A 16,446-nucleotide genomic window follows, 5' to 3' on the forward strand; every position below is an offset into this window, starting at 1 on the left:
CTGGAGAAGTGGGTAGAATTCCAGGTTACTTTGTAACAGACTGAATGGATTGCTGTTACTTCTGTTTCTTCCTTTCTCACCCATATACATTTAATGTGCTGTGTTGCTGTGTCAGGCCTGTGATCGTGGAGATCCCCCATTTTGCAGCTCTGCGTGGGAAAGAGAGAGAGCTGGTAATCCTGCGCAGTGAGAATGGGGACAGCTGGAAGGAGCATTTCTGTGAATATACCGAGGATGAACTGAATGAAATCCTCAATGGAATGGATGAAGGTACTCAGTGCTGGGACAAGGGTGAGGTGGGGGTTGAAGAGGATAACAGAGGAATTAAAATGATCCTTTGTATTATTTCTGTATCTGGGGAAGACCTAGTTTATCTCCTCTCTGATTGACTGCCTCACTACTGACCTTCTCTCCAGAGGCCATGTTGCCACATTCTGCTGATGTTTCACAGGAGTCACAGTGGAACATCATAACATGCTTAGTATACATGGCAGTGCTGGGGGTATATGTTTGCTGACATCCTAGCACATTTACAAGCATCAAAGAGGCAAAATATGTCTGGTATTATCTGGTAAAGAGCAGTTCTTCTTTGGGTGCTGGTCCTTAAGTGTATTCTACATGTGTGCACGTGAATACATGTGTGCCATGCGCCTGAGTCCAGAGGTTGGCCACCACATATGCGCAGTAGGTCTCCTCATGCTCCCAACCGATGGAATAAGAGCCAGTGTGGGCCGATGCCTCTTCAGACCCTCTTTCTCAGTTCACGCTTCTGCTGTGGATGCAGCAATGGTATCTGCAGTACCACAAGCATCTTTGCCTCCGGCTTCCTGGCTCACTCCCACCTCCAGTCTGAGCGCTGCTTGCCAATAACCCCAATGTGGAATGGACATAAGAATCAGCACTTGAAGAAGAAATGGAGGTTACTTCCTGTAACTGGAGGTTCTTTGAGATGTGTGGTCTCTATCTCTGGATTCCACTTCCCACCCTCTGTCCCGCTGCTTCGAAACCTGTTGGATTTGTGGTAAGAAGAGGGACTGGAGAGATTTCAGCCTGCGCTGGCTCTTATACCTTCAGTCACAAGCATGAGGAGACACCTACTGCATATGTGGTGGCCAATGGACACTACTTGTAAGAATTTCTGGATTCGGGTGCATGCATACCCACATGTGGGATACACATAGGGACCACACATCTCGAGAAACTTCCAGGGACAGTAAGTAACCTCCATATATAAAACTTCTTAGTGTTTAACTCCCTTTTGGTCCATGAATTCCCATGCCCTTTTCACAATACTAAACTAAGAGCTTCCTTCGCAAATATCTCACCATGCTGTATTTTATTACCTTTATGGAAGGCTGCTTGTTTGGAGGGGCTGAGTAATCACAGATACTATTGCAACTTGAGGGGATAGTAATAACTCTATAGTGGCACTGACCATGATCTACGGCAGGGAGATGGGCTTTGTGCTGTAGCTGAGGATGTACCTGAAGGATGCATTTTAGTTTTTAGAAAGGCTACTTAGATCTTCATTCAGTGTGGTACTTGAGCATGTGCCTAACATTAAGCTTGTGAGTAATACTATCGAACTGAACGGGACTGCCTATGTGCTTAAATCACATACTTAAGTAACTCACTGATTGGAGCTTTGTGCTGTTGATGTTATCCTTGGCCTTCAAGTAGGTACATAGTGTAAAGATCAGCTCAAATCAAAGTTCTTGATTTATATGTCCCCCAACATTACAGGAAAGTAAAGATCTTGTTCTGAATTAGGTGTTTTGGGCTATCTCTAATTCCCAACTCCCTTCAGAATTCTGACTTTTACTGTTTTTGCTTTAAATTTCAAAGGTCTTTAAAGCTTTTCACCTTTAATTGCTATGTATGTATAGCTTTTCTTGTCTGGAAATTGCTGTGTTGGCTCTATGAAATTCTCGTTGTGTGAACATGACTCATTTTTCACTTAGTACTTGACGCTCCAGAGGAGCTTGAGAAGAAGCGTATCTGCCGTATCATCACCAGGGATTTCCCACAGTACTTTGCAGTGGTGTCCCGGATCAAACAGGACAGCAACCTCATTGGACCTGAGGGAGGTGTGCTTAGCAGCACTGTAGTACCACAAGTGCAGGCAGTCTTTCCAGAGGGCGCACTAACCAAGCGAATTCGTGTTGGCCTCCAGGTACAGAGAAGCAGTGACAAGGCTTATTACACCTTCCTCATTGGCTTTTCATTTGAGCCATGACCCTGGTAAAACAATACATTTTCTATATTGCATAGTCAGCAGACAGCTGAACAATTACATCAGCTCACCATTTGCCCACTGCTATCTAAAATGCCACTACAGCAAAATAAAAATTGTGGGAGAGAGAGTCAGGTCTAGAAGCTAGAGCAAGATAGTGAGAGTCAGATTTCTTGAGTTTTATTCATGACTCTGTAACTGACTGACTGTTGGATATTGGGCAAGTCACTTAACCTCTCTGTGCTACAATGGTAATACTAACGTAGTTCACAAAGGAGTTGTGGGATTTAATTACGACTTGCTATATAACACTGGCAGGGGTCAGATACATTCATTTACATCTTCATTAAGCTACATTTCCATATTGTTTATTCATTTTTGTCTTGTTACTTTGGAAAGGCCCAACCTATGCACAATGAACTTGTAAGGAAGATTTTAGGGAACAAGGCAACCTTCAGTCCTATAGTCACCCTGGAGCCAAGAAGGAGGAAATTCCACAAGCCAATCACAATGACTATTCCCGTCCCCAAAGCCTCGAGTGATGGGATGATGAATGGTTATGGGGGAGAAACACCCACTTTAAGATTACTATGCAGCATAACAGGTAGGCTTAGTGCACCAGAGTTTTGTATGTGATGCAGACTCCTGAGATCACAAAGTGTTGTTGGTCAAATGTATTAAAAGATTACATTGACATAAATCTCTGTAAAATCTTTGCTGGGTGCTGTGATATGAAAATAAACTGCATTCATTCCACTGGAGTGGAACTGATATTTCACCACTTGGGAGAACAGCAGCAGTATTGTATATTTTTCTCCATGCTGTATAGCCCCATGCTTTTCACTTCTTAGCATTTTCTTCATTGGTTCTGTTTATGGAGCATCATATTCTGGTCAATGATGTCCAAACATTCATGACTCATAAGGAAACCCAATCAATGTCCCAGAGAGTTTAGGGCCAAATTTGGAACCCCTGATTTTCTTTGGTCAGCTCGTCCTATTGAAATCAGTTATGAGTAACTGCTCATTAATATGAGTGAGGGGTTCCCCAACTGGCATATAAAATATAATACGACAAATTTTTCTATATGTGCAAAATATTCTTCTGCAGAATTAATTCTGCTGAAATAAATAGCAAAACTTTAACTTGAGTCTAATCAGAATAATTGGAAAAGGAAGTTCTATACACTAGAAATCACAAATTTATTATGATAATTTCTTCCTCCCAAGTACAACTTCAGCAGAGTTGTTACTGGGATAATTTTCCACTATATGGTTAAAGAATCTGGAATGAGCAGAAGTTACGTTTTTCTCCTTCTTAGCATTTGTGCAACATGCCTCAGGTGGCACGTGATCAGGATTCATTACTGAATTTGGTCTGCTGGTTATACCATTAGCTTTCCTGGCTTGGGCTGGGTACTGACAGGAAGTGTGACATGAATGCTGATCCATGCCCCCGTTATGTTTAGTTATGACATACAGTAACTCCTCACTTAAAGTTGCCCTGGTTAACGTTGTTTCGTTGGTATGTTGCTGATCAATTGGGGAACATGCTCGTTTAAAATTGCACAATGCTCCCTTATAACATTGTTTGGCAGCCGCCTGCTTTGTCCACTGCTTGCAGAAGGAGCAGCCCACTGGAGCTAGCTGGTGGGGGCTTGGAACCAGGGAGGGCGAGCAGCTGCCCTATCAGCTTCCTGCTCCCCTAAGTTCCCTGTGCGGCAGCTGCCCATCATGCTATCAATTGTCGGCAGTTCAGCTGTCCCTCAGCCCACTGCCATGTGCTGCTCCTGCTCTGTGCCTTGGAGCTGCTCCCGGGAGACTCCTGCTTGCTGTGCAGGACGGGGGGACAGAGGGGAACTAATGTTACGGTGTCCCCCCTCCCCCTGCTCCTGTCCCCCGCTTACCCCTTCTCCATATAGAGCAGGATGGGGACATGACAGGGCTCAGGAGGGAGAGAACTTGCTGACCGCAGCTGCTGTCTCAACTTCCTGATATACTTCAAAAGGCAATGTACTTAGAGTGATGTCAACATACTTAAAGGGGCAATGCACGTGTCTCTCTCTCTCCCACACAAAGGGTGTGTGTCTCTGTCTGCCATGCTGTCTCTCCTCCCTCCATTCGTGCTGCCTTGTAGAGTGTGAGGCTACATTAACAACAATGTGTTAACCCTTGAGGGCTCAGCCGAATGCTAGTTCATCATTTAGCCATAAGGCATTCCCTGGGAAATATCTTACGCCCTCTAACTTCACCACCTCAACCAAGCTTCACAGTCATCATTGCTGTGTACAGTATTAAATTGTTTGTTTAAAACTTATACTCTGTGTGTGTGTGTGTGTGTGTGTGTATATATATATATATATACACACGCATATATATAATCTAGTTTTTTGTTTGGTGAAAAAAAATTCTCTGGAACCTAACCCCCCTATTTACATTAATTCTTATGGGGAAATTGGATTCGCTTAACATCGTTTCACTTAAGGTCGCATTTTTCAGGAACATAACTACAACGTTAAGCGAGGAGTTACTGTACAGAAAATTTTAGCCTCATCTTTTTGCTTTACTATGTCAGAGGTTTGCATTTAGCTGTAAGTCCCATACAGTTTCAGATGCAGTTTGAAAAGATTGTTTCCAGAGCTGTGCTTCAGCACTCATCGTTTGAGAAAATGAATATTGGTTTATTTGGGCAAACTCTCTCCTTGGCTAAATCCATGCAATCCTGTTAACATCAGTGGCGTAACATCAGGTGTAACTGAAGGAAAAACTGGGCCTATTGTTTACAACAATTTGAAACATGCTACAAATTTCCTACAAAAAAGAGGGCTGGGATTTTGCTTGTTTTTAAATTATTATTTTTATTTATTTATTTATTTATTCTTTCAGGTGGAACTACCCCTGCTCAATGGGAAGATATTACAGGAACAACACCATTAACGTTTGTCAATGAATGTGTTTCCTTCACAACAAATGTGTCTGCCAGGTACACACACAGCAAAACATCTCTGTTAAACTGAACCCTTTAAATCTGGTCCTTTTTTCTTCCATGCATTTCTCACTTACATCTCTTTTGGAAGGGGTTTAGTTTAGTTTAGTTTAACCATTATCTTCTATATAGCAGAATAAACTGATTATTTTAAACTGTTTAGTGGCAAAAGATAGCCACAGTTCAGCAAGGTATTTAAGCATATGTGTAATTTTACCCATTGAAGTCAATGAGACTACTCAAATGTTTAAAAGTATGGACGCTCTTAAGAACATTGCTATAGCATGAATGATTAGACCCAGAGTGCATCCATCCAACTGGGATGTGAGAGGAGATTTTATAATTGGCCCAACTGTATTCATATGATCTTTTATGCCTGCAGATGTTTTTTTTACAGACATATGTGGGATTTTCAATGTTGTACTTGCTGAATTAAATGGGAATTTTATTGTAGATTTCAGTGGGTGCAGAGTTGCAGTATCAATGAACCCCTTTGAAAACCTCACCATGGTTTTGCCTGATAGGTGCTCCTCGACTGGGCAGCCAAAAGTCTTTTGTTTAAACGGTTAATTGAAGATTCATCCAGGGAAAACCCACCAGGGGAAAGAGGTTGCTTCTGTACTTGGTTTATAATTTATAAAATAATATGTTACTTCCAGCAAGCTCCAAAGAATCAGAAATCGGAGAGGGAGAACTTGTATAATGACCTGGAAGTGGTCCTGTATGTAAATCACAACATGAGACACAGTCAACAAACTGAGTGAAGCTTACATGAAAATGAACCGCAGTAACACATCCTTCCATTTGCAAACAAAGCAATTGCACATTAACTCATTCTAATTTAATTCAGCTAGAGTATCTGCCTATCTGCAGATTTTGCTGCATTGCAGATACAACAGAGACATGATTTTAGCAGCTGTTCAGTGTCACCGAGATGAAATACTTTCCTGATCAGATTCATCCTTCTGAATAACTATAAACAGAATCTTCAAAAGAATCTATATTTTTTATTAACATATGGTATTTATTATTATCTGATATTTATATTACAGTGGCACTGAATCAAAATCTGGTAGGCCCAGCAGTGGAACATTTTTAATAGTGAGGGTGTTGAAAGCCAGCCCCCTTACCTTTGTCCACCGCTGCCTCTCCCGTCCCCCCCGCCCAGCGTTGAGGCTGGCAGCCGGGACACAGGTCCGGGGCCAGCAGCATCCCCCTGCATCCCTAGTTCCGCGCCTTTGAGGCCCAGACACACATCTAGGAAGATACAGTTCCTGCCCTGAAGATTTTTTAATCTATGAGCCCCGTCCTTCAAATTCTTGTGAGTAACTTCACTCATGCAACTTGTCCCATCAGGTTCAATAGAAATATTTGTATGAATAGAGCTAATAGAGCCACCCTTGCTTCCATCCCGCAGTATAAAGGCATATATATATAGCACATGGCTAGGGAAAGGGGGGATGACAAGGGAGCAAAACAAAATGTCTGCTTTTCACCAGCAGAGGGCCATACAGAGCTCTCAGGATCTAACACCCTTTCTACTGAACCAGTGTTAAAATTGGTGGATGATATAGACAAACATTTGGTAGCCAGACCAGGTACTACTACTATTTTAATTAAATGAATCTACTGACAAGCAAGTGTAAGCAAAACAATGGTAAAATTGAGTCAAGCTTCTGGAACCTTGTCTAGACAAGGGCTCTGTTGGTAGAACTGGTGAGACATTTCCCCAGTGTAGACAGCCCCACTTGCAATGAAAGCCCAGCAGTAAAGCTTTAAAAAGGTAAGTACCCAAAATGCTCAGTCTCAAATGGATGGGGAATAAACACTTTTCACTAGAGACCAAAAGAGAGACCTCTTCAGCTGTATTTTGTGTCTCAACAGCTGTATGCAGCATTAGTTATGTTAAAGGTCATACATTAAAGACTTCATTCAATAGTCAGCATTGCAGATTAGACACTGTATTTGAGAGATCCAGGTCTAGAGCTGCACTAGGGTTATGGCATCAACAGCAAGCCCAGATGTGGAAGTTGTTAGTGTGTGAACAATGAGTCACAATTGTTTGACATATAGGCCTTCTTAAACAGGGGTTTTCAAACTTTTTTTCTGGCGACCCAGTTGAAGAAAATTGTTGATGCCCGTGACCCAACAGAGCTGGGGATTAGGGGTTTGGTGTGTGTGTGTGCGGCTCAGGGCTGGGGTAGGGATGCAGGAGGGGGTCAGGGCTCTAGGCTGGGGGGGTGCAGGCTCTGGGGTGGGGCTGGGGATGAGGGGTTTGGGGTGCAGGAAGGGGCTCAGGGCTGGGGGGGGCTCAGGGCTGGGTAGGGGATTGTGGCGCAGTCTTACCTCAGACAGCTCCCAGTCAGCTGCACAGCAGGGGTGCTAAGGCAGGCTTCCTACATGTCCCGGCACAGCAAACCGTGCTGTGCCCCGGAAGCGGCCAGCAGGAGGTTTGGCTCCGAGGTGGAGGCGCGCAAGCACCACTCCCCTAAGGTCCCATTGACCGGGAAGCAGCCTATGGTAGTGCAGAGCCAGTGTTCAGGTGGGCGCAGCGCGCAGAACCCCGTAGCTCCCCCGCCTAGGAGACGGACCTGCTCCTGGCCACTTCCGGGGTGCAGCACGGTGTCAGAACAGGCAGGAATCTGCCTTAGCCGGGCAGCACTGCCGACGGGACTTTTAACGGCCCGGTCAGCGGTGCTGACCACAGCCACCGCGACTCAGTGCCTTACATTCCATGACCCGGTACTGGGTCATGACCCACAGTTTGAAATCCACTGTTCTATAAGCTTCACCTGCTCTCTTTTCACTCAGCAAGATATTTAAACCTGTGCCTAAAGTAAAATACATGAAGTCAGTGAGCAGTACTGCATGTGCTTTAAAGTTAGCCACAGGCATATGTACCTTTCTGAATTGAGGCCTTAAAATGGTTTTACAAGAATCACACTCCCATTCACAGAATTAAGACCTTCCAGGCAATATTTGGGAAATCGGTACATTTCTCTAGAATACTGAAGAAGTTGATTGGAATCTTGGCCAATTTCCATTCCATCAGACACAAATTTAGTCTCAGATGTACTTTTTGTCTGCTGTACATGCAATCAAATTTTAAAATGTTCCTCTGTTTGAGCACTGTGGAGGCTTCTCAAGGTAGGTTTGCCTCCCTGGTTTGAGTCAGATACAGTACAATCTTTCCCCACTTCTGTAAATTAAGGACCTTTGAGTATCAGATTTGCTTCCCCATGTTCAGATGTCATCAGTTTCCACTGTTTAATCAATGAACACATTCAATGTTGTAAAGAAAGGCACAGAATGAATAATCATTATTGTTCATCTTCAGTTGAGTAAGACCAGAGTAATCACGTTTCAAAGTGCATGGTTTGTGGGACGTTGTACCATGTGATCTACAGTAAGTAATAAGCCCCCTGTAGATTGTATCAACTCTGAGGAGTCTTTGACCCCTCGTGAATTCCTCCTCCTTCCTACGGGTGTCAAACTCAACCACGTTTTCCACCCACTCATCAAATTTTATTTAAATGAAATTCCATCAGCTCCAGAGATAAACTAAATGAAAATAACAGCTTTTATTCCTTTCATTTTAAAATATATAACAGGGCATTTATGCTGCTTCAGCTCAGAACTGTACAAGATAGGATTTTTTTTTCACTGCCTTTATTACACAAAGAGCACTCTATTTGTCTCAACAAAGTGTATGGCAGTTGTAATCAAAAATGGTAATATTTCATGTTCTTGCATTTTGAGAAGGGGTAATGTTGCTGTCTACTGACTAGCCAAAAGAGCAGGTGGAAGGTAAGGTAGTTGGGAAGTAAGGGAAGTTTTCCTTCTGCTCAACTGGTAGAGGCCTGTTTTTGGAGCTGTAGTACTAGTCCTGGTTTCTGAGGTTTGCATGCAATTTATATAGTGATCTGTGTCTACTGTCTGCGATACATGGGTCTGTTGCAACATCACATGAATGAAAGTTGCTTTGTGAGAAATAGTGAGGAATGTTTTCAATGAACTCTGCTGGAGGAAAGTGCTAGAAGTTGGTATTCTCTTGTAAGCAGTTTAAAGTAAGTGGTTGTTGAATAAGTGAAGCCAGATAAACGATGGCCTCTCATTGATTTAATCAGTTTATAGGCAGGCATATTATCTAAGAAACTATGTCAGGCAGTATGGGCTGTATCGTTTGTAAAATCCAGATAATACCTGAGTTTCCAGGCTTTCATTTCTTGCTCGGGTAAATCTGCCTGGCCATAGTGCAGGAGCTGGTTAGTACTGGGGGATGTTCTTAGGAAAAGAGTTTCCTTTCATGTCCTATCAGCAGATCGTATGTTCTGTTCACTGCTGTAAAATGCAGTTTCTTGTCTAGTTGACATGGAGATTAGTAGGGCATATTTTGGTTTACAGCTAAGCCTTAATGACAACAGGTTAGGTGAGCAGGGCTTTAATTCAGCAAGTTACTGTTTATTGTCCTGACCCTGCAAAGACTTCCACATATACTTCACCCAAACTTGAAATCTTTGCTGGATTAGGATCTATATCATTTGTTAAAATTTCCTTTCACCAAGAAAAAATGCATTGTGGGTAGCCTGACCCTCATCTCCCAAAATTGATGAGTTTTAAATTTCTATTTTTTTCTGGTTTTTTCATGAATAACTGTGGCTGTGTTACTTGATGTCAGAGGGGAATGGTACCAGGACAGTGTCTACACTACCAGCATGGAGATTTGCATTGCTTACATCTTGCTAGACGGCCAGTTCCAATAACTGCTCTTCATGTTCCTTCACAGGTTTTGGTTGGTTGACTGTCGACAGATACAGGAATCTGTTACTTTTGCCTCCCAAGTGTACAGAGAGATTATCTGTGTGCCCTACATGGCCAAATTTGTTGTGTTTGCCAAATCACATGATCCCATTGAAGCTCGATTAAGGTGCTTCTGCATGACAGATGACAAGGTGGATAAAACGCTAGAACAACAGGAAAACTTTGCAGAAGTTGCCAGAAGCAGGGATGTAGAGGTACAATACAAGACTATAGAGTATCATTTTTTTTGTCTTCATTCACAGTGTCTTGCCACATCTATTTCTAAAATCACAAATTCTGCATGCTATCTGATATAGGAGGCAGACATTAGTATTTAAGAAATGTTTTGTAATTGGATTCAAAATCAAGCTTACATCCTCCAAACCAAAGAATGTGATGGTATATTTTTGTGTGTGGAAATGTATACTGGCCTTTTGAGTCTGCTTTTCTGTTTATAAAAATGAACAGCAATTGCAGAAAACTCTTTTTATACTTTCAAGTTGTATGCATAGTTTACATACCGAGTTGGTTATGTTTTGTAAGCAGAATACTCTGATCTCAGAGCAAGGTGTAAGATCATTGAAAACAAGCACCAAGTTTCAGGCCAGCTCTGAATTGATATGAAACTCTCATGTCATATCAATGGGAGCTAAGGTAGGCCATCACTGAGTGCTTTGGAAAATCCCAGTTGTAATCTTTAGATTAAAAGAAAGCAGTGGGATGGTGCTGGAATGAGTGGCCTGTAGATGCTTCATTCTGGAGGCTCAGAGTTCCAAGCCCTCGGGTAAAATTTTAAAAAAACATCTAAGTGGCTTTGGGAGCCTAGATTCCATTTTTAAAATTGACTTAGGCACCTAGAAACCTAAATATTATTGACATTCAATGAGACTCAGGCTCCTAAGTCTCTTTTTTGAGGCATTTTTGAAAAAATAATCTCTAAACTCATTCCTTTACTCCTCATGCCAATAGGGTTAGAGAGTATTATATAGGTGGCATTCTCTATCGAATCCAGGGGAGGGGAGTCCTCAGGACACTGTGATGATCACTCCTATGCAAAACAGCAATACGGAAAGGTAATGGGTCCTGCCTTCATCAAACGAACTCTGCTGTGGTGTACAAACAATGCTGAGGGAGACAGGAATACTCCTGCTGAAAGGCTCGCTTTGTTTCTTGTCAAGCAAGAGTAATGCTAGTTTTGGGGGGAGGAGGAAAGATTACAGTGAGAGGGCTATTTCCTGTGGCCCTTAGTGAGGCAAAACTGTCACTGAAGTTGGTAGGAACGTTGGCTATGAAGGACCGCAGAATTTGGTACACAAAAACAGAGAAACTAGGTCGCTGGGCAGCTACAATGGAGGGAGAGCACCCCAAGGGCGGGTGTAGCAGTATTACACACCGATGCACACACCTTACAATTTTCTCAGAGGAAGAAGCAGTTTTAAACCCACCTGCGCACTCTGTAGGAACCCTGTCTGTGGAATCTACCTGGAAGATGTTATAAATCAATGCATCTACCAGCCTGCCTCACCCACTTCCTTCCAGCCCAGGGCTGCTCACTTTGTAGCCTGTGCTTTCTGACTGCAAGACCTTCAGTGGAATGGCGGGATGAAGGCAGCTGTGCACTGCCAGTAGACATGGGAGCTGCAAGCTTTGTTCAACACTAGGAAAAGCGCACAGTGACCCTTTCTGTGGTGGTCACAGGAGAGCGATTTAATTTTAATTAGCTTTGCGATGTAACCTGTCAAGACAAAATCTTAAATTCCTTGTTATTCAGATAATCTCCCACTGACTCCTTTAGAAGTTTGCCTGAGGAAGGAATTCGAAAAAGCCAAGTAACCACCTCAGGATTCATTCTTTTGCACTTATTAGTCATGTTTTTGATGTTTAAATGATTTAAGCTTTGTAAGGCACATCAAATTTTATAGAGGATGGCGCTCTGGATTTTCAAAGGCTCTAAGAACAGTTAGGTGCCCACCTGCCAGTTTCCACCGAATACCTATTAATAATCACAAAGATCGTCAACACCTTGACAGCAGTAGTTGGATTTTGTCAGCATGTTTACTGTTGACATCAGTGAGAAAAGCCGTGTTCATCCACCAACACCAAGAAGTTAAATTAGCAGGTTTGATAAATATTCATGTTTCATATTGAACACAGAAAAGCCTTTCTGTGTGGATATTAGCGCTGTTTGTTAAATGCTCTTTTACTGGCTGAGTCAACTCCTTTAAATTTGATGACAAGCGGGAAATGGATAAAGCACAGTGCATTCTGCCTCCTTACAAACACATTTTTCTACTCTAAATCCCAACATCCATAAATGATTTCTCAGGTTCAACGTCTGGTGCTAAAGGCGGTGATAGGCAATCTTTTGCAGAGAAGACAGGTAAAATAGATGCTCATTATATTGGCAAGGCTAAATTCTGGGGAGGTAGACGTAAGAAGTGCTCTTTGAATGTGCTGATAGTTTGTGTGGGGTGACTCCAAAAGCTGTGATGAGATGAGTTCCCTGGGACTGAGGAAGGGTCATATAAATAACTACCAGGAGATAGAAGCAGTATCCTAGAGGCATCCTAGACATTCACTTGAGGCCTGGTTTTCAGAGGTACTGAAGGCTCATAACTTTAGTGGGAGCCAGTGGGATCTGCAAGTGCACAACCTCTCTGAAAACTGGGCCTATGGAGCCCAAGGCAAAAGCCTCAGCTCTAAGACTATTCCAAGTAGATTGGACCGTTAGGGTCACCCTGCTGCAGAATAAACGAACTATGGAATTATTTGAATTGACCAAGAAGGTAAAACGTGTAACCTCACGATACTCTCAGCCAAATTTGCTACATGCTAGCTCAAAATTGGGATCCTGAGTTTGCTCATGTACTAAGATCTTTCCTTCAACTGTAGTGGTGAACACAGAGTGACTGACTGCTTGAAGAGGGAACAGAGTTAGTCAGAAAAGGGCAGGTGAGAGCTGAAAAGAAAACTGGGGTAGGTGCACTTGTCGTGCTGTGGCATGGTGCTAGCGGGTGCCCTGGGTGAGGGCCACTGTATGGTAACCAGTTTAGTGCAGTATGCTGAAAAATGCACACGTTCTTGTAAATGGAAAATCTGCACAGATTTACGGAACACAAGGCATCGTTCTCATTTATAAGCACTTCTCACTACTCTTAGTAGATGAAACTAGTATGATATTCAAAATTAGAATTGAAGTTAATCATCTGAAATGTGTCTTCACACATTCTGGAAAATGATAGATGGCAACACTAATGCTGAATGTTGAGATCATTGTATTCTGAAAATTTTAAGATTGGTTCAAATCAATGCAGAATTGTGCTTTCGTAAGGATAAATCAAAATCTTGTAGAAATGAATATTGAATATGGCCATTCATATGATTTGGGGGGGTTTCTTTTTTTAACTCCACATAGGTATTAGAAGGAAAGCCTATCTACGTTGACTGCTTTGGCAATCTGGTGCCACTAACAAAAAGTGGGCAACATCATATATTCAGTTTTTATGCCTTCAAAGAAAATAGACTTCCACTGTTCGTCAAGGTAATGGAATAACTTCAGTTATGGAATGTGGTTTTATTCAGGGCTGGCTCTGGGTTTTCAATACACTTGTCAGTCTGGAAAATGTCCATCCCACAGATTCCCCACCTTCACAAGTAAGAAATTCTGAAATAAGTATTTTGTTGATATGAGCAACCACTGCCTCCTGTTGTCTGGTAGGGCAAACCAGACTTTATTGAATGGTCCCAAATCTGGGTAAAAATGCACGGTATGCGTACTAATCTGTGGCTATATCACTCTCATCAGTGCATGGCATACTTACAGTGATGCATTTCAGTCGTTAATGTTGTCTCTTTTGGAAGACTGCTCTCTATCTAATGAGATGAAGGAACAGCTCCGTCAGTCCTTATGTTTTATTTTTCATCCTTTGATTGGTCCATTTGCAAGTGCAGTCCTCTGTTTTACAGAAATACATTGTGACAGAAGGAAACACTTGTGCAAGGCAGCAAGTGGATTTACATAATTGGGAAAATCCTCTTAATACTCCTGTATTCGAACTCTGCTATTTATAGTAGCAGATAAGCCTCCGGAGCGCTGATACTAAGTGGTTTGACTGTGGTTCACCAGAAAGCTGCAAATACTGGTCTGCATCACAGACAGGTTGGCTGAATTGTACTGTGCTGGCCTTACTACTTATCACACCAAAATCATATAAATACAGGTGTAGTTCTTCAATTGTGCCATAGGTATTCTTCATCTCTGGGCCCAAACTTACTCCGACTGAAGGCAATGCAAAACGTCCTTTGACTTTAATGTGAGCAGGAATGAGTCCTTTATGTGTATTTCAAATTATGCTGCTCATCCACTGCCTTCATAGGGTCTCAAGTGGAGGAGCAAGCTGATTGTGATAACAGCTGTAGACCTACTGGCATGGATCTGCTGTGCTTACACCTACCTCTGACAAATGCACTTCTCTCCTTTTAGAGGGAGAGGTTCAGAGGGCTTCAGGTGCAGTTATAAGGTGACTCAATTACTTTTGAAAATTGTCATATCAGTGGCACTAGAAACAGTCCATAGAAAAGCACTTTCATAGGCAGTGCAGAGCAGATTTTCCCACAATTCTCTGACAATGGGTTTCAAAGCCATCCCTAAGTGACTGTGCCTCGGAGTATTGGGGTAATTCTGTATCACCAACAGTGGTGCCAGGGCCTACTGGAGCTGAGATTGCTAAACCAGTCATTTCACGTCCTTGTTTAAATTAAAAACGTTTAATGATCTCTGTGATGTAAAATTAATTTAGCTAGTCAGCGGTACAAAAGGGGATTACTTGAGAAGTGAATTTTGAGAAAGCACCTACAATTCTAGATAGGTTAGTCATAACCAAGGAACGCCCTCGTGTGTCACCTCCCCCCACCCTCCAACCCAGCCCACTATTGGAGGAATGTGACTTCTTTCTATAGAACTGATTCAGCTGTGTTTGTCACATACTGCTGGCTTCACTTGGTTGTGACCCATCCTGAATTTTCTAATACAGTCCTGAAAGTATGTCGTGTGGCTCTCCGTCCTGTAGATTCAGGTTAACAGACGCGTGTAACCACATGGCTATATTTAAGATGAATTTTTATCATTTGGCCTTGGTCAGGAAACCCGTAATTAGGTATAATTCTTTTATTTGTATGTACTTCCCAAGACTATTTACAGAACATAAAAACACTTCATATTTGAAGTCCTAAATGTTGCATGTCCAGTTCTGCCTTACAGATGTGATACATGGGGATCTTCCAAGGTTTACTTCGAAGTCTCAGAACATCTCATGATCTCATAATCATTTTGTTTCGTTTCAGGGGTTATACATGGTCACACTTAAATAACTTGCAGTTTTTCAGAGATATTCCAGCAGTATTCTCAATGTTAAGTGCACTGATTATGGCTTTAATTGATAAGGTATTTTGAAATGGAAGAAAACTTTTAAGTGTGACCTTTGTCACTCTCTGCCTATAGCAGAGGCTAAATGATCAATTACTGTCTTTTGTTACTAATGAAGTCAAAGAAGCAGCAATTGATGATAATCTACCTAGGAAGATACAAAGGCATGTATAGATTATGGTGGTAGTATGTGTGAATTTTGAAGGTTTTTATTTTATAGATTAATTTTAAAATGACCTAGCATCAATATGTCAATGAAAAACAGAGTTAGTGCCGGTTACCATGAGAGCATAGTCACAGTGCAATTACTGTCTCAAACTGCATTGTGTGAATAAATCGTTATTACTGACTTCAAAGTGTCTAAATTGTTTAGCTGATCTCTCCTGTTTTTCACATATATACACATACTCAAATATATAACAAACAGAAACAACAAGACCATAAACATACATCCACATACATGAAGAAGCTTTTTTCCAGAGCTAATCTCTTCCTGTAACTAGTTTTGACACTGCATATGGAATACAGAGTGCAGATTAAACTTTTATATCTTTGCTGCATTAGGTACGAGACTCCACACAAGAACCTTGTGGGCGACTATCATTTATGAAGGAGCCAAAATCTACAAGAGGGCTAGTCCATCAAGCCATCTGCAACTTAAATATCACATTGCCACTTTACACAAAGGTAATGTTAACTGTACTATATCAGAGCTTTATAGAAGTTTTTGTCTAGGATCATCAGTATCACAGCACAACCAGGAAATAGGCAGGAGGGCAAAAGATTGTTAAAGACTTATAATTTAGGGCATGTTTTCTATAAACTCAAGTCAATCTATGTTAGGCTGACATACAGCTGCAGTGGTTCATGTCCACACTGCACTTCTGTCGTTAGTGCGCATCCTCACCAGGAGCGCTTTCACTGATTAAAGAGGGGCAGCGTGGGGGACTGAAAGCCAGGGCTTTCAGCTCGATATGCAGCTCCCTGCTCCTCACTGGGAGCC

At 42.1% G+C, this 16,446-nt stretch overlaps 1 protein-coding gene across 1 annotated transcript in view; it reads left to right on the forward strand.

Annotated features, from left to right (window-relative positions):
• Positions 1–16,446, forward strand: part of ANK2 (ankyrin 2) — a 252,289-nt gene that overhangs the window by 200,452 nt on the left and 35,391 nt on the right. The window contains exons 31-37 of the mRNA XM_077814767.1: positions 116–270; positions 1,962–2,173; positions 2,633–2,837; positions 5,119–5,215; positions 10,005–10,233; positions 13,434–13,559; positions 16,008–16,130. Coding sequence (XP_077670893.1) covers positions 116–270; positions 1,962–2,173; positions 2,633–2,837; positions 5,119–5,215; positions 10,005–10,233; positions 13,434–13,559; positions 16,008–16,130 — 1,147 coding nt within the window. The remainder of the gene's footprint in view (positions 1–115; positions 271–1,961; positions 2,174–2,632; positions 2,838–5,118; positions 5,216–10,004; positions 10,234–13,433; positions 13,560–16,007; positions 16,131–16,446) is intronic.

The sequence above is a fragment of the Eretmochelys imbricata genome, chromosome 4 (genome assembly GCF_965152235.1).
Source record: "Eretmochelys imbricata isolate rEreImb1 chromosome 4, rEreImb1.hap1, whole genome shotgun sequence".
NCBI lineage: Eukaryota > Metazoa > Chordata > Testudines > Cheloniidae > Eretmochelys > Eretmochelys imbricata.